Genomic DNA, 20,474 nt, shown 5'->3' with positions numbered 1-20,474 from the left:
CTTGTGCCACGGAGCAATAAAACATCGGTCAATGGACGCATAAAAATGCGCGCCCGGGTACGGCCCGGGAACCAGAGTGCAGCTCTTCGAATATGACACATAAATATTGCAATCTACAATCTCGAGACGCGGTCGCTTGGCGCGCGGAGCGACAACAAACAGCAAAGCTCCTACGTCCGCGCGCTCCACATGGGGGCCAGAGGATGGCAAATAAATGTGATTAAATTTTTATCGCCCTCGCCGCCACCGTGAAGAAGAACACGGCACACACAAAAAAATGGCATGAAACTGCATAAAGAAGCAGCACTTTACGGCATTTATTAAGGCGAAGCCGGTGCGCGACCGGCGGCACTCCCAAGGAGCCTCGCGTGACGTCCGCCGGCGCTCGTATGTGTGTCCATGTCCGGGAGTTTCAGTGACACGAAGAAAACTAAAACAAAAAATGGTATAACACCGGTGGTGGTGCAACAGAGGTGCAGCGTCATCTTCTTATGACATTAGCTCGCAGCACAGCGGAAGGTGAGTCGACCGGGACCGGATGGCTACCGAAAAAACCAACCCCCTCGCCCGGTGGGCGATCCCTGTGCGGAGGCTAATCCCGGGGCCCCTTGTTTCGCTGTCTATGCCACGGATATCATGCTTTTTGGAGCCACGTTTTTGCCTTGTCGTCCTCTCCGTGGGCACCGACACAAGCACCACTTTGGAGTGCACTTTGAACGCAGCGAGCACTCGGAGCAGTTGCTCCTGGGGCTGCTGCTAGTGGTGCTTGTTGCGTGCAGCGTTTCACGCCGGTGTGCTTGATGTAATTTTGCCATAATTCAATATTATCGCTAAATTGTATTAGCCTCGTTTGGTGCTGCTCGATTGCGCCACTTGGTGCACGGAGAACGAGAAAGCAAATGGGTCACCCGGGAGCAGCAGCAGCAGCAGCAGCAGCACTACCGTCCTTCGCTTGAGAGCTCGTGCACAACGACAGTAGCAGGGGCGGACAGAAGTGGTGCGAGTATCAATCCGGATTTAGCCAGCACAGCACTCGACCTCCTGCCTCTCTCTCTCTCTCCCTCCCCAGCTGCCATTCTGATTACACACTCTGGAAGTCATTTTTCACCAGCTCCTAGACGAAGGAAGGAAGGAGGAACAGTAAAATCCTCTTACCGTGTGTCCATATGGATCACGAATCGAATCAGCAGCAGATGGCCGAAGTCGCTAAGAAGATACGCGGCCCGAGAGATGAAGAAACATTTGACAACACAAATGAAGATGAATCGAGTGCCAACGAATCCGCTGAGTAGCTACTGGAGCACGTCACGTACGTAATGAGGTCACTGCCGGTATCGAGCAAAGATCATCGTTCATCCGCTTCATTTGCAGCCTAATTCGTTCGCGTTCGCGTCTCTGGGGAGGGACTCTAGGAGCTGTTAATATGATCGAAGGTACATTACCGGCCAGCAGGATAATGGCGAGCCATTAAAAAATGCATGAACAAAGTCCTGGGATCGAATAGTATCGTGGATGATGGTTGGAATCGAATTGAATAATAGATAATTGACGGAAGACGAAGATGAAGTTTCATCACCGAAAAAGGACCAAACAACATCTATGAGAACCATCAGTCCATTCAAAAGGATAGAGAGCTTGGAATGGAGTAGTTCCGAATGGAAATGATGAAACACAGAAATCATATTTTGGTTTGTACTCCGTTGCTCGCCTTTGTCGCTGCTGAGAGCCCTTTCCGGTGGCAGCGTTGACGATGGTAGAATCACTTGACTTCTTCCAATCGAGCACCATACCATATGTCAATAATATTCGTATTTTCAACGAGAGAGAGAGAGAAAAAGAAAGGACAAAAATGGCAGCAGAGGTGCTGGTGGTGGACAGTAAAGCACCGACAAGTGTCTGCACATCGCAGCACCGCGTGCGAGAAGTGCTTTCGAATGCAAATGTCGTTTCCAAGAGAGATCTCCGTCCACCGTAATGCCGAGAGGAACTCCATTACGCTCGTGTGGAGCCACCAACTCCATCGGTAACGATCCTTGACGATTGTGCAATTGACATGAAATGTGCATCGTTTTAGAGAATTCTTTTTGGGAGTTTTATTTTCCCCCATTTTAAGCTTGCCATGAAACGGTTGTTTAACTCGTTAGCTTCTCGCATAAGCAGCATGAAGGCAAAGCAGTGGAGCGTAGGGGCTGAGTTCACCCTCGTCCCCTCGAAAAAATAAAAAAACAGTCGCAAGCCAGGGATTCGATTACCTTATTTTTCATGTCATCAACCATCAACACACCAACGGCAGTGCCAGGAGTGAGTTCATCAAAGAGTCGCTCTACACTCGCAGCTGCTACTCATGGTCGGTGCTGGATGAAGACATGCACATCATCAGTTTTTTTTGTTGCTTCTGCAACACTGCATCAGTAACACACACGACTGAAACACAGCCCGAAAAAGGGAAATGAAGCAGCAGCAGCAGCAAGCAACCACCGAAACGAAATGCATTTGAACCTTGCATATGAATGTCAATTTAGCAACCGGGATACTCGCCCCGTTTGTTCCACAGGCACACAGAGGGAGAGCTCTCAATTTCGTTAGCTACCGACCCCTGAGAGCACGCGATTGAGCGAATAGAATAGAAAATGGAAGGAAAGGAAACGCCACCAGCGAGCGCCAACAGATAACGTCATCGAGATGGAAGCGAAACGAAGAGATGGAAACCACATCGTCGTGAAACGTGCACTGCACTTCAGAATATGTTGGCTCCTACTGCACCGCCACCATGGCGAAGAGGGCAAAGAATTCAAAATCACCAGCAGTAGGAGCAGCAGCCGAATATTTCCTTCGCCAAACCCCGTCGGTTGGGTTTGGGCGCTTCAACCCTTAATGGAGCGAATCGTGAAGCTTCATTGGGGTAAATTAACATTTCGATTCAATTGATTTAATTTCGCTTTCACCACGCCACTGCACGTTCCCGATCGCTCGCTCGCAAGCTCCCTCCCTACTTTTTGCCATTTTGACGAAGGAGCGACGTTTGCAACGGACGATGCGAAACATAAGCGATTTAACTTTGGCCATCTTTCTAGTGAATTTCTTCTTTTTTTCGTATCTCCATTCTACTGCTGCTGCTGAAAAGAAAGCAAAATCGATACGAACTGCAGCGAAAATCGTCTTCATTATGGGAGCGACGAGGACGTTCGATGAAAGTTTTGCTAAAAAAATTACCGAATGGAATTTTCGCTAAACGATTTCTGGTCTGGCCAGCGGGGAGACAGACTGCACAAGTTGGCCAACAAGGAATGTGGCGAAAGGGATTGATTTAATTTGCGAAAAAAGGCAGTGCAGCGTGCAAGGTGGTTGTCAGATTGTTCGGTCACGCATGACAGGGGTTTTCGGAGAGATGAATTGATTCAGAGGTGCGGTAGAGCTGCACTCGAAAAGTCATTAGATTTAAAACTGTTTCTTTGTATCGCGCCACCAGCAATTAACACCCAAGTAGATGCAGAGAAGTGAAAAGAACGCTTTCTATCATCACGAGATCGTTAATGGCCATTCGCATGGTGAACGCACCGGTTACACCTTCGGTTAAAATAGCAACCATCTCTTGTACTCTTCCTTGGTGACATTTTTATGCATCACAATCAAGCGCGATGCTACCATTTTGACGAGCGTAAAAAGGGAATGTCTTGCATGACTGCAAAATGGCTAAAAATATAATAGAACTCAAAGTGAGCGAACTGTCAGTGAAAGACAGTTACCTGATGCTACCATACATCATAATCAAGCTGACAGCATCCGTGGCATACACTTTTACACTTTTCGCCGACCAATGGTCTAAAAAAATGGCCATCCTGCAATGTAAATGTTGTGCGAAAAAGGAACCCCCCACAGATCAATTCACTTTCTTCTGTAATCCCGACCTGCGAATCTGCGAAACTCACACAAATGGTTCCTTTTCTCGGCGGGGATCAACAGTATCCCCATCGTGATTGCCATGGCAACAGCACAACTTTTGCCATCTGCTCGTGTCGACGACACTGTCAGCTGTTGAGCGAGCAGCTGACTTGGACGCAGCGCGGAGCGGCTTTCAAGCGAGCTAGCGAATATTTGCGAAAAGTTTGCTTTGCAAACGGCAACCGACGGAGGCACGTGTGTGCGGCATAAAAACGAACGATCGGATGGATGGACGACCGCGGAATCCCTCTGCAACCATCACTCTTCCTAGGAGTGTCGCATTTTCGTCGCATTTCGCACTTCTTCTTCTGTTCACCCTCCTAAAAATATATCAATTATCATCACGATACCAACACAGAGAGAAAGAGAGAGAGAGAGAGCGTGCAGCACAATTCATTCTGTGGCCGTTCTGCGACAGTGACACCAAACAAATTAAGGAAAAACAAGGTCAGCAACCAAAACACCACCTCTCTCTCTCTCTCTCTCTCTGTCCTAAAAACCACTCAAACTTTTAGAGGATTTGTCAACACGTGCCGCGTATTATGCACGGCGACCCTGACGACGATGGAGGCCAACCCCAATCCCCATCGACGTCACACACTAGTGTTTTGCTGCTTTGGACGCATAAATGAAGCATGGCCCCCCTAGGGTTGGTGACACACCGAATATTCACGACCACCAACCCGAGGCAGATGTTCGAAAAATTACCTCATCAGTGGAGCGATGAGCCCGGCTTCAAAATCCAGCTACCCTGGTTGCTGGTGCTGTTGTTATGCTGCAGTATGCTGCTTACGATACGGTCCTTTACCAACGACACAAAGCCACAAGGTGGAATGAAATCACACCAAAGAGCCTCATGGCGTTAGTTCATGGTATTCTCGAGCAGCGGATGGGTCGATTGCTTTATAAACAAACGATTTACCACGACTTCTCCCACACGAAATGAAATGCACAAAACGATATCCTTTGCGAAGCAGCTCGAACGAACTCGCCACCTTTCAGCAGCCACACAGCACGGCACGGTTTGGTGATGGTTTGAAAGCAAATTTGATGGCCCACCTCACCAAAGATGTGATGATACCAAGATTCTGCCGCTGTTTATCCAGTTCCAGGTGAAAATCTTTGTAGGGAAAATCTTCGTGACGCAGGTGACTGCCACTATAACTATCGTCCTCCCCAAAAAGGAGTGTGACGGTGGCAGCACTTGCCAGCACTCGCGCCGTACGTTGTTTACACCTGGGCGAAAATGTACATGAAAACCAAATTACCACCAGCTGGCGTGCGCATTCCATCGCCGCTTGTTACACCGAGAAAAAGGTTCTCAGTTACGTGGCATCACACGGCAGTGGCAGTGGTTTACATAACCAACCATCTGCATCTCTTGAAGCACAACTGGTGTGCTGCTGGGAGGAGTGTATGTGGCAAACAAAAACTGTCCAAAAGGACAAGAGACGCGTGGCCTTCAAAAGAGATATTGCGAGCAGTCTTTCGGCCAATTAGAATATTCCATTCTACTCTCGCACGCTAGCGTTCTAACTGCTGCATTGCATAGAATGACACCGTGCCATCAGTACCCTTCCCGTGGATTCGTTCTCGTAGCGGCTGCTGCTGCTGCTGATCACAAACCATGGCCACGGTGAACACGATTTCGCTCTCTGTAGGTCAGTTACACTTCGAGGGCATCACGAGTCCAGTGCGATCCGATGCTCGGTACGCTCCGCTTGCAGTGTGATGGTGTTGTTGTTCTTGTCGTTCTTGGTTCTCTAAATGCGCTCACTATCGGATGATAGGAGGGGGTTTAGAATGAAAATGTTTAGTGAAGTGGTGCTAGTTTCAAATGAAATGAAACGTTTTTTCGCATCATCAGTACGCTACTTAGAAGGATAAACGTTTACTGGAACTCTGATGGACAATAGCGAGCGTCATTCATCGTATTTAAACGTCTTTAAATGGCACTTTTTACACCTTTTTGGAACTAAATTGACTGTGACTTATCAAGCGTACATAAAGGTTCATGAACAAGAAGAGTATAATAGTACCAAGTATAGCATTTTTTAATCGAAAATCTATCGGATGAAAATCAATAGAATGTTCAATAAAAACTGTTTGAATTCATAACATAACTTGGAATAAAATTTGAACTTTAAAATTTAACGATAATCTAAACAGGATCGATTATGAAAAATAATTTTCCAGTCAAAAAGTCGAACGGTTTTTCAGCCAAAAAGTTTATAGCAACAAGAAGAAAAGAACACAATAAAAACTATGATAAATATGATTGATAGGCTGTTCTCCAATAAGTTATCTAAATCCTCTAATCCTGTTCTTTGATCTGTCAAGCATAAGCTTCATCTATTTCTCTTTAAGGTAAGGCGACAACATTTCTCTCATACAAAGCATCAAAATATCATCATCATGGAAAGCCGCATCTCATGTTGAATTTTTAATACACGAGCGTCAGTTTTTGGACACCAAGGGAGCACGGAGCATCGTGACCTTCCACCAGATCAGCATCAGCGGCTTCGTGTCGATGGTCAACGGTGGGCAGCGCGCGTATGATTAACGTTCCTCGACGCTTGAAGGGGCTTCTGCGTGGCAAAGTTTTGATTTAATCAATCTTAAACACACTTTGGCCTCGACGAAAATAAATTAAAGTCTGCTGGACGCCACCGTCGCGTCCATTCTCCTTCCCACCTAGGGACCACCTGCTGGCAGGTCTTTAGGCAGAGAAACTTCAGACAGCGGCAAATAACAAATGAATAATGGAGACGTACTTTGCAGTAATCCACATTTTCGGTGCAAGTTAACCATTTGCTTAACGCTTTCGATCCCCCCAACAGTGCAAACATTCCGTGTGTCGCTGTACTAGGCGGTGGTGCCCACAAGAAGGTGCACAATCGTCAAAGTATGGAAACACTTTCCAACCACTATTTACCATCTGGAGGACCCTCCTCAAAAGGTGTTTCGATTGCTGTACTAGCAAGCCAGCCAAGCCATTGTGTGGCGACCACTCAAATCAACTACAGTCAACCTTCCTTTCCCTAGGCAAAAAGGGCAAAATGGAATGCAAATGTACAAAAAGCTACCTCACCACACACAGAGTACAGCCCTTCGGTTCGAAGCATGGAAGGCACAAAACTAGCAACCACTAGGACTCGGCGAGCAGACCAATCTTTCTCACCAACGCCCTAGTCAACTCGACGAAAAACCTCACAGTCCACGGAGCAAAAACCAACACTTGGTCACCACAAAGACATGCAGTGGGTTGTGGCACACAGCAAAAAAGATGGAAACGAAATGCAAAAGGAAAATAGCCAAAAGGAAAACACTTCCATAGATGCACCCGCCCATAGCGTTTCGAGAGTCAATGCTCTAGGACCTTATAACCACGATTCAACAACTTTCGCTATGTAAACTGGCAGCCAAGAGGCCGGGGGGGGGGGGGGGGGGGGGGGGTTTGGGAAATAGAAGTCAGCAGAAGGATAATTCAATCGAACACCACGAGCAGCAGCAGAAAAAAGAGAGAAACGTCAGAAGCCACACCGAAATGTAAACAACTAAAGAGTCCGAAAACCTCAAAAATCGACAACCAGGGCCGAACACACCAGAATCTCTTCGATCAAAACAGATGGACAGCGCGAGATATGCGATGCGCTGCAGTAAGACCTACCTCAACAAAAGTCCCAGACCCCCTTTTGTCAACCAGCCAAAAGGGTAATCACACGGAAAAACCCCCTCCCACATTTGCCCTTTGATTAGCGCAGGGAGGGTAAAGGCCTTTGCCGGTGGCCTGTTCGTCCTTGAGAACAACATTGGCGTGTCATGTGCCTCTGGTGCAGTGCAGCAGTAGCGTCGATGGAATGGAATCGATGCAGCCGCCTGTTCCGAAAAAAAGGGAGGGAGCCAACGTTTCACTCATCATCGAGGGGTTTTTTTTTTTAGTGGAGAAGGCAACTCGTTCGCCAGAGTCGAATAATATTTATTTTGCATGCAACCGGAGCGCGCGCTCTAACGTCGCTGTTTTTCGGGGGTTGTTGTGGGTTTGCTTTGGAGCAAAAAAAAAGTGTGAAGCCATTGACCGGATACGGTAATTTGAGCTAGTGAACACAGTCAGAGTTCCGTACCAAAGCACCACACGGCGCAGTGATTTGCTTGCTGGCTGGCTGTTGCTTTATGTGATCATTACCAGCCATCGTCCGCCTGATGTTTCGCGGTAGCATATCAGTTACCATATTACACATGTCATACGCCTCCGGCAGCAGACAAGGTTCGGTGCCTTTGTGTGATAAGCTAAATAAAAACACATAAATGCATCACATCAAAATCAGAGTCTAGAACGTCAGACTGGAAGAAGGGAGTATTTTTCTCCCCAGGAGCTTCGTCGTTGTGTTAACATTGGCCGTAAAAAAGGGATCTGGCTGGCTGTTTGCTATTCATTTCCTTCAGGGAGAGGACGGAACCGTCGTTGACGTAGCAGCGCATTATTGATGCCCGCGAACCATCAACAGTAGCGTATCTTTTTTTAATTGCTAATCAACCCTTATTTACAGGAACAGGATACTCCCTCCCTTAGTGTGAGAATGCATCCCTTGCACGAAACCTTCATAAAAGCTGCACAGCTCCAGAACTGACCACTCGCGGACCTTTGCGAACACCCATAAAACCATTATGAGCCACTTTCGGCCACTTCCAAACGACCATGACGTGAGGGAACTGCAAACTGCAACTTCCAAACTCACACCACACGTTCGTGTTTGTGTCGTGTCGTGTAAATCGTGTAAGGATGTCTCATTTTGCGGGGAAAAGCTTCCATTTATCGCCCCCGCCCGGGGCAGAGGGCCATGCCGGACCTCGGTGTAATCGGTTCATTGGCGGCGGTTAGCAGTCACTACTATCGCTTTGCTTTGTTCCTTTGCGATCCAGTCATTTCATGACGTCCAGTCGTAAATCGTTGCCTTCCCGGCCAAACAACCGAAAGTCAGTCAATCATGAACCAAGAAGAAGACCGAAAGCAGCATACAAATGGCGTCTCCCCGAAGACGGTGCTAGACAGGGGAGCCAGAGGATAGTTTATTTCGTTCCCAAAAAAAAGAAAACAATAGCCCCAAGAAACGAGAATAGACCGAACGGGGCCTTAGGCTGGATCCGAAATTCATGGCACGTCCTCACATTCACGCCATGCCTCGGCATAAAAGTGTCAAACAAAAGGCACACACAGTTTAGGGTTTTACTACGGGGAGGGTCCCATAATTTCAACCCGCGGTCGGTCATATGACGCATCGGATGGTGTCCATTTTCTTCCCGAACTTTCCTTTCTTGTAGTTCCCTCCATCTGTCATCGAGACTCCATGCGATGAGATTGGAAAACAGCAGACAAACACCAGAAAAGGATGAGGATTTCCACCGAGAACGGAGCGGGATACTAAAAAACGTGCTCCATTCCATCTACCATCCGGTACTGACCTTCGCAACTGTCCCCGAGAGCACGCTCAGTACACACAAACCCGGGCCCTGGAACGACTCAAAGCCCTAACCCTTTTGCAGAATGGTAGCGAGCGTTTAGATTTTACATTCCCAAAAAAAAAACCCCGTCATAAAGTGAAAAGTATGCAACCCAATTGGGACCCCCCCCCCCCCTCTTTTGCGACGACGATGAACATCGTGAGATTACTCCCAGAAGGAGCAGCAGAACGAACGGTGAATCGTCGAAAGCGAATCTCGTCACATAACGAAACGAAACGAAAGGAAACCCTTCCACCGTAACCTCAGGGCATGGTTTGTGGATGAAGGAGACAGAGGAGACTCCTTTCCATTTGAGCTCGATACTGAAGGTTGCGCAATCCAAGTAGAACGAACGAACACACGGAGACACATGGAGTCCAAAACAGGAGCGAGCTTAGGGACCTGCTAGAACCGTCAGTGAGTGAACGTCAGGGATTTGCCACTTTTATGCTTATTCTCCGAGTGACCCAAAGCCAACCTGTTTCCAGTGTGGTGCAGCACGTGGTGCAGCACTGGTAGTTGCAGTGCAGCACACAGGGGGTCAGTGACCGGGCGCTGGTGGTATCGATATATCGTTGGCGAGCAGGGCCCCACTGCAACTGCAACTGTCACTTTCGCGTGGCAAGTCACGCGATTTTGAATGGTCCGTGATACTGGTGCTGCGTGTGAATGGAATCATGGAAATTGTATGTTAGCTGGAGCTGCTGCTCGTTGCTGGTGGTGGTGGTGGTGGTTGTTTGATTTCTTTAATTCCAAGATCCACGAATCAGTGACACCACCGGAGGAGTGTCCGTGCACCACCAAGCGATTCGCACGTAAATGCAGCGGCCATAAAGGTCGACATTAGCGCGTTTGGCCCGAGTGCAAGTGCGTGCTAATGGGCGGGCCGGCCGGCGCACTGGTTGGCTGGCGAAAGAACCGTTTATGAGCGAACAGCACGTTACGTTGTGCGCTGTTGTGCCCTGGCTGGCGACAGATGTGCCCGTGGTGCTGTGGTTGACACTAGCAGCTCGTTATTGTTATTATCGTTATTAGGCATAATTTATGAACTTAATGCTTAATGCTCCCATGTCTGGAGACGGACTAGCACCGTTGAAAGGTGCTGCGCTGTGCGTTGGATGATCATTATTTGGAGTTCAGTTGTTTCAAATATTTCCCAACATGAAACTGCATCGTGTGCTGCACTGCAACGGAATGCTGACAGTTTGTCGGCGCGCGCGTGTGTCGTTCGATGATGCTCTGAGACTCCCGAAAATAGAACCCCGAAATCAGGGGCGAAAGTATTTAAAGTAAACAAACAAAAAAACGAAAGCGAAACGAGAGAGAGAGATTCTCGAGCACCCAAATTAATGCCCAAACCGTATACCGAGGAGGAGTTTTCAGTACAAAAAACAGCAGTCTTGCTTGCGGGTTTGCCACACTGAAGAAAAAAAAACCATCCACCGATAACGTGGAATCGTGTGGAAATGCTGGTTTGCATCCTGCCCCCGGGGGCGTCCGGATCCTTGGTTTCTTTGTTCCTGTAGCGCGTTGTGGGCGACGGAGCTACGGTTCGGAATAAACGAATAAATACGAATAATGCCAAATTAACCTCTCGAGCAGAAATGAGGGAGTATTACCGCCATTATCATGGGTACTGCAGTCCCTGGACCACCGAATGGACCACCATTTGGTTCGATTTGGATTTTCCTTTGTTTGTAACGTTCTCTCTTTCTCTCTGTCTCGTGGGGATAACAATCGATAAGCGTGTCGCCCCGGTGTTGTTTCTCCTAAATATGTATTGCATTCCTAAGGTATGACCACTTCGAACACCCACACGAGCCAGCATCATAAAACAAAATGAAGAACCTTTTAAGCAATGAATCGGAACGATACAAAAAAAAAGGGAAAGGGCTGCCCTCCATCGTTCATGAATAAGGAATGCAAAGAATGCCAAATCGAACAGCGCCATCGCCAGCATTATCAAATTTACAAATTGGGCAGAAAATCACGTTTGATGTGATCCATCGTTGGATCATTACTGCGCCGTTGACCCTTTCATACCTAATCGATAGTCCCAAAAAAGGGATACACATTTCAGCACGATTCGGAGGGACTCTGTACCTTGAACGTAACGCTCCAGAAAGTATATTCCAGTTTTTGTTTCAAAACGTTTGCTGGCCATTGTTGTGATAGTAAAAGCGATAGAAAAAGCTGCTACTTGTGAGAGGAAATCGCGAAAGCAAAAAAAAACACGAAAAATACCAGAAGCATAAGACATTTCGGGGTTTTTTTCAGGTCTTTTCGCGACATCCATAGCTTTTCTTCTATTTTCAAATTAAAAAGGCAATCAAATAGAAAGGTTTGCTGATAGAACCACATGATGAACATGGTTTTATTGATTTAAAAGAGAAACTGTACTTTGCACATAATATAGTGTGCTGAATTAATTCACCAAATACATAGACGAAGATTCATTATGAATTTAAAACTATGGTTTTGTTTAACCGAAAAAAAACCGAGCAACCGATCATACAAGCAATTCTGATGAGTTCCATGCAATTTAGGTTCCAATTGACCCGATTCGAGATACGCGCGTATCGTGAGCATAAATCAGGCAGAAACCGCAGCGCGGAAAAACCAAAACATTCCATTGACACAATTTTACATGGAAAATATAATAATACTTTCTACGCCACCTCATGAGACCATCATCATTAAAGATAAGCTGCTGTGGCACGCATCACGCAGTGTGGTCGGTTGAAAAACGAACAAAAAGAACAGAAAATTCGAGTGGACACAAATAAAACACAATGCACAGCGAGTGCATTGGCCGAAAAGAAGATCCAGGCGCATCCAGACAGGTAGCGAAGTCCGCAGTGTGTGCGGTGTTGGGCTGGTCACCGACCGATGTTTGTTTTGCATCATATTGTGGACGGTTTATGTTGTGTTTCGGCGAGTTGACAGCCAAGCGAACAGAGGATCGTCGTTTGGGGCAGTTCCTACCCCTCAGCGACACACGCGGTGGCACTTCTGTTCGTTCATTTTTTTGGGATGTTTTCTTTTGTTTTTTTTTCAGGGGGTGGCGATGGTTTGTATAATCGAGTTTATTTTCGTGTTTTTTATCACGCGGGATCATTGTGTTTTTGTGCGTTGTTGCCGCACGCTCGATATTTTTATACAATCCCGCTGCTCTCTGCCCATCTACCGCACACCCAAAGACACCTTTTCGTCGCAGAAATCCAAACCACACGCATTGTATCTGTTTCATTCATTGCTGTGGGCGATTTTGTTTCTTTTTTTTTTTTTTGTTATGAAAAGCGAGTTCCAAGCACAAGCGCAAATTCGTGCATTCGTACAATCTGCGATCTCCCATTGCGTGGTTTGATTTCCAATTAAAAATAAAAATCCTAATGACATATCAATCACACCATTATCGCTCATTATTTGGCTTCAAGGCTTGGCTGCTGGGCTTCGCAAAAAGGGACACCATAAATCATCAATCAAAACACAGACTCGGGGGCCTACGAACACGCTCTTGACCTTGTTTGTGACAGCGAACCATTCCGAGCAGCAACAGCAGCAGCAGATCTGTGCTGACCATATTTCGCGACGAGTTTGAAAAAAAAATGCAAAAATGGACACAAGTGGTCGGGCACCTCGGGAATGACGAATTTATTAGCGACCACCAGCTGCAGCAGCAGCACCAGTCCAATATCGGGGACAGAAACCACGAAGCCAATTATCATTTCCATGCAGATTTTAAAAATAGTCCCAACGAATGCAACATTAAAAGCGCGCACCCAAACTGCACACCCGGATTAAAAGAAGGGAAAAATCTGCTGCAAAAAAGGGACGAAATTCATTTAATCGCAGAATTTACGATCGCAGCGAACTGTGCACTTTTGCATGTTTTACGATCAGCAATTTGGAGTGTCACCGGTTTCGGTTTCTGTTGGCTGTTTTCATTCTCTGTTGTGCACAAGAAGCAAGGGGAAACAAAAGGAAAGGAGGAATGAAGAGGTGGGTTCCACGGGCAACAAATGTCCCTCCACCACCGGCGAAGTAAAGTGCAGCATGTGGCCGGGGACACACGTTTGATCTACTTCTGTCTACGAGCGAGCTGGCGAGCGCGCACCCGTGGCAATCGCACAATCACTTGCCACGCATTGGCGACGATCTGTCCTCTGTCTCCGTGGCGTTTAGCGACCAAGCGAGAGATCGTATCTAAAATTGTTTATTGAAAAATGGTCGCGGTCACACAAGGTGTGCTGACCCGATTACACACCGCCGCCTCCCCGCCACCCAGGATATGCACGCCGTTGCGGTCGCGGAATCGCAATCTCACCGAATCGATCTACAACCGTGCGTTTGCGTCTCACGCACAGATCACAGGCACAGATCGCTCCAGAGGTACCTCAGAACCAGTTCACCACCAGGTTGACCCTTGATGCAAACGGCAAACGGTCGGAGGTGGCCACCCCGTAGGCTCGGTACACCTCGGTACGCACTCACTGTGCAAGGGGCGAAGGTAAATTAATTCATTTGCTTCGATGATTTATGGTCAATGATGCAAATGCGACGCGCGCGCTCGTGAGCTGTTAAAGGAGCACTGGAACCCCCGCCGCTGACTGTGCCGCCATTACACCCAAGCACAATTTGATGTTTTTGATAAATTCGATGTAATCAAAGTGGCCCAGCCAGCGGGTGGTTGCGGTGGTCCGGAGTCCACCGATGACCCAGTTTCCAGCTGAGAAAGCGCCGTCAAGCGCCTCGAGTACCTCTCTCTCTCTCTCTCTCTCTCTCGTACATTAGGCTGCTGCATGGTTAAAATATGTGTTCTTCTGTTAGTTAGTGTTTTTAATTTGTAAATCAAAGTAAATGGTGAATAAATTAAGGCGAAACCGATACCGACGGTCGCGGTGCGAGAGCTGTAGTCGTCGATACCGATAGCTGCAAGCCTGCACGCACCTCAGCCGACCACAGCCACCGAGCGATGACAATTTTACGAGATGAAACTAGCGTGCCCAACGCTCTGCAGTGGCTGTTGCGTGTTGCGACAACAGAACCGTCGTCATGGTGTTAGGAAAGGGTAGAAGGGAGTGGGTGCTGGTGCGAGGTGCGGTGCGAGTAATTAAAAACGCGAAAGCTCGTCAGCGCCAACGCCAGTTAGTGGCCTAAGTGAGGTTAAGCGAATGCACCCATTATGCGCGCCATTTGCAAAACTGCGTGTACCACCACCGATCGAGAACCGCCTCTTTCATCGATCTATTCTGGGCCGGTCTCTCGAGGAACACGATCACCGAGCGCTAATGTCCCATCCACTGGAGAGCGTAAACGCGGCGCGGAACGGGGGAAGCACGAGGAGCGCGACCTTAAGCTTCATTATGATGCCGTTCCGTTGCGATCGGCTCGAACAATCGGTTGATCGATCGAGCGTACGCCAACCGAAACCATCCCCGGGCCGCCCATGATCGATCGATTGATCGCAACCCCCTTTGCCATGCCCTTTTCGGAGAACCAGGGCCGTCGCCATCTGTTGCAAACCCACCAAGAGGTGGAACAGGGGGGGGTGGGGTGTGCACACCCTAGGCGATCGTGTGTTAATGGAGCATACGCACGAGATAGAGCGGTTAATCTGATTTTCGCGATCGCTAGTATGTTTAATAAATTTAGACAACAACGTCGATTACGATTATGGGAGGCCAATGGTGCCCCAGTGGGTGCCGGGGGGAGGTAAGCTGGATCCGGCATCGGCCCACTGTTATCATTCGTGCCAGTGCGCCATTCTACTAGCGGCCAAGCCAGCCAGCCAGCCAACAGCATTTTATGGCGCATTAAAACTCATAAAAAAAAATGCCAACGATAACGTCCTGCATCCTCCGAGGTACCTCGGAGAGGGGTGCTCATTAATTAAATGTTGTTTAATTAGCAATTATCCAGATTTCGATTCGACGCAGACAGGTCGCCTGTTTAGTAGCGACAAGCCCGGCGTTGCACATCGTGCGGGGCGCGTTGCAATCTTTGCGTCAGTTGAAAGACCTTCTCATCCGCATGGTCCCCCGCGCAAGGTTAGCGAGTAATCTTATTAAAGACACTCTTTTTTCGGGGAGAAATATACGATTCACAAGGTGATAATAACGCGTCGACCAAAGAACATGCGATTATGGAGACGACGACGTGGTGCTGGTCATCTTCTACGCCCGAGCCCGGGCGAGCGACAACAAACTGCATCACCATCAACTCAAACTCCCAAAACACGATCGTTACCAGGTCGAATATGTGGAGGAGGAGAAGATCCGATGGTGTGGTTCACATCTGAACTACCACTTCTCCTTCTTCGTCTCCCTCACGGCACCGCGTTGAGAGCAGCATATTCCCGATATGATGGGGAGCCGAGCGCGAGGTGTCCTTCATGACTTCATGTCTCTAGGTGCCCATTACGCGGATCAGCACGAATCCCACCATCCAGAATGGGGATGGATGGTGTGTGGCAACCAGCGAACGAGCGACGAGCGCATCTCGTTCAGCGCTCACACAGGAAACACATTTCGAAAGAAATCGAAAAGAAGCGAAGAAAAAAAAAACACAGAAGGAATCCCCATTCCGTGCATCATTTTACTGTGGAAGGTGGTATGTACCATCTGGTGGCAATCATCAGCCCTCCTGCCAGTGAGTTAGTAGAGGTTTTTTGTGTTTTTTTTTAGGGAATGTACTCTGGGCCACAACACGTCCAATGAAAGGGGTTCGGGTTTGATGCTAGTCGAAGGTCGTGCTGGTCGACGATTTTACGATGACCTGCTCCGTATGTTTTGGTGAAGGGGGGAGCGGCTTTGAGAGGTGTGTGGTGTGAAGCGCCTCACCTGTGCATAGATGCAGCATTGGTTCGCACGTACAGCGCACCACCGGCGACGAAGACGAAAGCGAAAACAATCGATCAGATGGTCTATCGACCACGAGTAGAGGGTAATTTAGCCGTACCGCCGAACCGCGATGACTTGTGTCGTGTTGTTGTTGGTCCGTGGCAATGGTTCGCATCTGTCAGTGAGGTGCACCGCACTTCACCGCTCAAAAACCTGTTAGTGTGCGGCCTACCAACCCCCCGGGGGGGGGGGGGGGGGGGGGGGGCAATAGCCAGCAAAAGCGCCGCCGACACGTGAGCACACGCAGCAGAGTGTACAGCAATTCAGTTGGCAAAACTGGGTTACCGCCGCCGTGCACATTCCATCGATGGATGCCGAGAGCAAAACACAAACCACCGATTGGACCGCGCGGAGAAGTCGAAAAAAAAACGAAACGAAACGACGACGCATGATCACTGCTGCAGCTCCACCAACATGGGTGCTAGTGTAGTTGGGATGGCTATTGGTTTGAATGCTCTGTCTGTGTCAGCGATTTGAAAGCCATTTTTTGAAATCCAACATTTGCTTTCAACGTGCTCGCGTGGGTGAAAGGGGACCTCGAAGAAGAAGAATAACAATCGATCGACCAGAAGCCAGGTCGGGAGGTTCGAGAAATGACAACAAATCAGCAACACCAGCACATGGCTGCATCCCTAATGGGTCGACCGACCGACAACAGAGCGTCAACAGGGCGAATGGTGTTGAAGCAGCGGCAGCATCACAACAAATTGGAGCAGCAGGTCACATTACTGTGGGGTGGTGGCCATCACCAAATCACAAGATCCATTTAGCCCTGTGCACCGTTGTCGTTGTTTGAAGGATTGATAGGCAGACAGACGGGCAAGGAAGTGAAGCATCACTTTCATTCACGAGTCACGCCGTTAACGCATCGGTGGCAGAGTGGATCAGATCTCGAGCCCTTGGACATCCCACATTTTATCGTTGAGAAATGAGACGAGGGACAAAACACGGACACCGTTTTTTTTTTAAGGGGAATCCAATTCGACACGTGTCACGCCAAGGCCATTAAGCCGAAACCATCGCGCTTCATAATATTTACCAATGGTCGAAGGATTTGTTAATATATAATTCTCATCTTTATCACATAATTGATTGAGGTGACATTTGACTACTTATTAGAATACGAGACAAGCAAGGTTCTATCTTAGTTACCGTAAAGTTACTCAAAGTTTCCATACATTCTATGCCAATTCGAGCATACAGGACAGAGCATCAATAAAGTTAATGTTACACAGAGGTCACACCCTAATTGACATGCAGATTTCTTAATGTTCCAGTGGCACACATGCACACATACGGCTCCGGCTCCAAATGAACTCCACCACTGTTTCGCACTTTATTAGCCGAGAATCTCATAATAAACTTCTTCTCTCCTTCCTTCGAGCACAATGAAAGGGAGAGAGAGCTTACAGCATAGGCCAAATGCGCTAAGGTGCCCGTTCCATAAGACCATTGTCTAATCTTGTCAGCAAGACCTAGGAAGCTATTTGACGGCAGCAGCAGCAGCAGGATTTAAGATATTCCAGTAACATACGAACTTTTTATGTGATTCTCTTCACACTCCGGTAGTACCAGTTACCGACGACGACGACGACGCCATCAGCTGGAACATTCCTTTTTGCAAAAAAGAAATTTGCTCATCGCATAATGCCTGGAAGGCCGTCAGACACCTCTCCGTCTCGGCGGTGTTTGAGGCACGTGCAATGCCGTATAACGTTTTATGAACTGAATTAATTTCATAAAATTATATGTGATTTTTGATATACCGCACCGTGCTAGAACCATGTTCATTTCGATGCTTGATTACTACCTCCGCCTTTTCCGTTCGACAAAAGATGAACAAAAAGAAGAGGAGAAGCCTCTAAATCATCGATCGTCATCGCACTGCGCTGTGTGTCTTGTGTGAAAGATTCCTTTGAGCAAAAGTTCTCCAGCAAGTGATTCGAGCGAAACAACCCCTCCTGTCCTCTGTCCCAATTCCCGGGCCCGTCAGCGGGACATAACGACGAAATTATACATCCCGCTTCCCCCATCCCGGGACCAGAGGTTTGCTGGGTGTTCCGGTTTTCTGGTTTCCTGGGGGGCACCGAAGGGAGGGATGAAATTATGTCGTTCATTCCGACTTGCGCGAAGCGCTAAACGGCGGCGGCCATGAATCGCGGGATGAATCTTTACGATGTTTCCGGAACTGTCCCGCTGCTGGTGCTGGGGCTTTTAGTTGATCGTTTAAATGAGGCCGTTGATGGGAGGGTGAGGATTTTTTAAACATTGCCCTCGTTCTGCGATACGGGCGGATGGGTTCTGCCAGAAACGCCAGAAGCCAAGGGGAATCGACCACCATCGTGGACAATATTTGTTTTCACTTTGTATCTGCTCGCTCCCATTTTTATCTTCCTCTTTTTTTACCACGAACCATGTCAAAGTACCACCGCTCCGTTCTAAGGACTCTCGCGTAAAAAGAGGACAGTACCGAGGTCTGGCCAGAAAATAATTCCAGGCAGGCGGCAAACCTTCGCAGCCCTCGCGGACTAGAAGGAGATGGCAACTGTTAGTCTTTAAGTTTTACGAGCTACTTCCTGCCTTTCAGCGTGGAGCGCCCTGCTATGGCCTTGGCTAATAACCCACGAAATCTATTAAGTCATTAGGCGCGCTTGTGGTTTCCTGCTTGTGGCGCTGGTGGTTGCGTCCGGAAGCAGTGGTAAGGTACTGTTATTGGCCAGTGGTGTTGTAATGCACGTGCTGCTGGACACTTTCGTTGGCACATAAATATAAATAAGCTGAAGGCAGAGTGTCGCGAAGGAATAGAAAGGACGAGAAGAAGGTAAGAACATCGGGGATCGGAAACAGTGACTTCTCATTTGTCATCGAAATGTTGGCCAACAACGACATCAAACCATCCTCGAAGACAGCGAACGATCAAACGATCAACAAATTACTTCAATCGCTTCCAGTCGGAGTTGGGACAATATTCAATTACTGTTCCGTTCCAGTTTTTGTCTCCGAAAAACACAAAATTCACGTGCCAAAAGCATCGAACCAACCAACCGACCACAATTGGCATGCAACTCACCCACACGGAAAGCGGTAATTACCCAAAATTGACGGTTACGGCACGAACCGTTTTCGGTGGTGGGGTGGTGGCTCTCATCGTCGCTCGGTTAGAAAGAATGGGTCCCTTAAATTTGAAGTTTATTTGCAAGACACGACCGACCAACAGAAAGAGGCACATTTCAGGCGACCTTGCCAATGGCTGGTGGAGAGAACCACTGGCATCGTTTGTTCGTGCCATGTTTCGTGACGTAATTGACCCTGTTTGAGGGAACACCGAAACAAGATAATCTTTATGGAGCCACCGTGTGCTTCACGCATAGCGCTAAACATACCGGCGCAGATTACGGTCAGAGCAAATACGTTATAAATAATCTGTGTTTTTTGTGACAAGTTTTACAGAAATTTCAATTCCCATTTAACAGATTTTTGTATGTAAAAAAAAGAAATAGTAAAATACTTACCATGTTTGAAGGTTCCCATCAAATGATCGGCATCGCTTGCGTGATGACACTCGTACATTGATTTGCCGAGCAGATCGGACGGCTCATATCCCAGCAGCGAAAGCATTCTAGTAAGGACAAATGGACAGATAATTAGAAAAAATCCATCGCTACTGCTCCGCTACTAGGTCCGTTCCGCTCACTACTTACTTGTCATCGACGTAGCTGAACTTCATACCCAGCGTATGCTTCGAAAGGAAGGTGCTCGATCCGAGCGGCACCTCAATGTTGGCCGGGTGCGGTAGGGGCCGAGCGATGGACACCAGTTGCCGCTGGCCCTCTTTATCCTTGCACGCGATATGACCGGTCACGTGCAGCACCTTGTACGAGGCGCTGCGAATGTTGACGCTACGGCCACGGCTGGTGAGGGTGCACTTGAGGCGCAGAAAGAAATCCCGGTTCTCCAGCGGGCGGCACTCACTGTTGGCCACCCCGTTCAACAGCTCCGACGGTGAATGGTGCCGACCGTTCAGGGCCTCCCGCAGTTCATCGTGATCACACTGGTGACTGTACTCCCAGATCGGTTGACCCATGATGTCGATCTGTGAAACGAATGATTAATATGACTATACCTTTA

The 20,474-nt window shown here is 48.1% G+C and overlaps 2 protein-coding genes across 2 annotated transcripts in view; one reads left to right on the top strand and one right to left on the bottom strand.

Moving 5' to 3' along the window:
- Positions 1-20,474, top strand: part of LOC126571248 (mucin-5AC) — a 286,563-nt gene that overhangs the window by 126,381 nt on the left and 139,708 nt on the right. The gene's annotated exons all lie outside the window — the stretch shown is intronic.
- The window catches only part of LOC126571246 (protein similar), a 124,991-nt gene that overhangs the window by 91,596 nt on the left and 12,921 nt on the right, over positions 1-20,474 (bottom strand). Inside the window, exons 5-6 of the mRNA XM_050229599.1 lie at positions 20,048-20,439; positions 19,859-19,965 (exon numbers count right to left, since the gene is read on the bottom strand). Of these exons, the coding sequence (XP_050085556.1) occupies positions 19,859-19,965; positions 20,048-20,439 (499 nt within the window). The remainder of the gene's footprint in view (positions 1-19,858; positions 19,966-20,047; positions 20,440-20,474) is intronic.

This window comes from Anopheles aquasalis, chromosome 2 (genome assembly GCF_943734665.1).
Source record: "Anopheles aquasalis chromosome 2, idAnoAquaMG_Q_19, whole genome shotgun sequence".
NCBI classification, from domain to species: domain Eukaryota; kingdom Metazoa; phylum Arthropoda; class Insecta; order Diptera; family Culicidae; genus Anopheles; species Anopheles aquasalis.
Note: the sequence above shows the minus strand (reverse complement) of the source record. Positions and strands in the feature narration are given on the sequence as shown.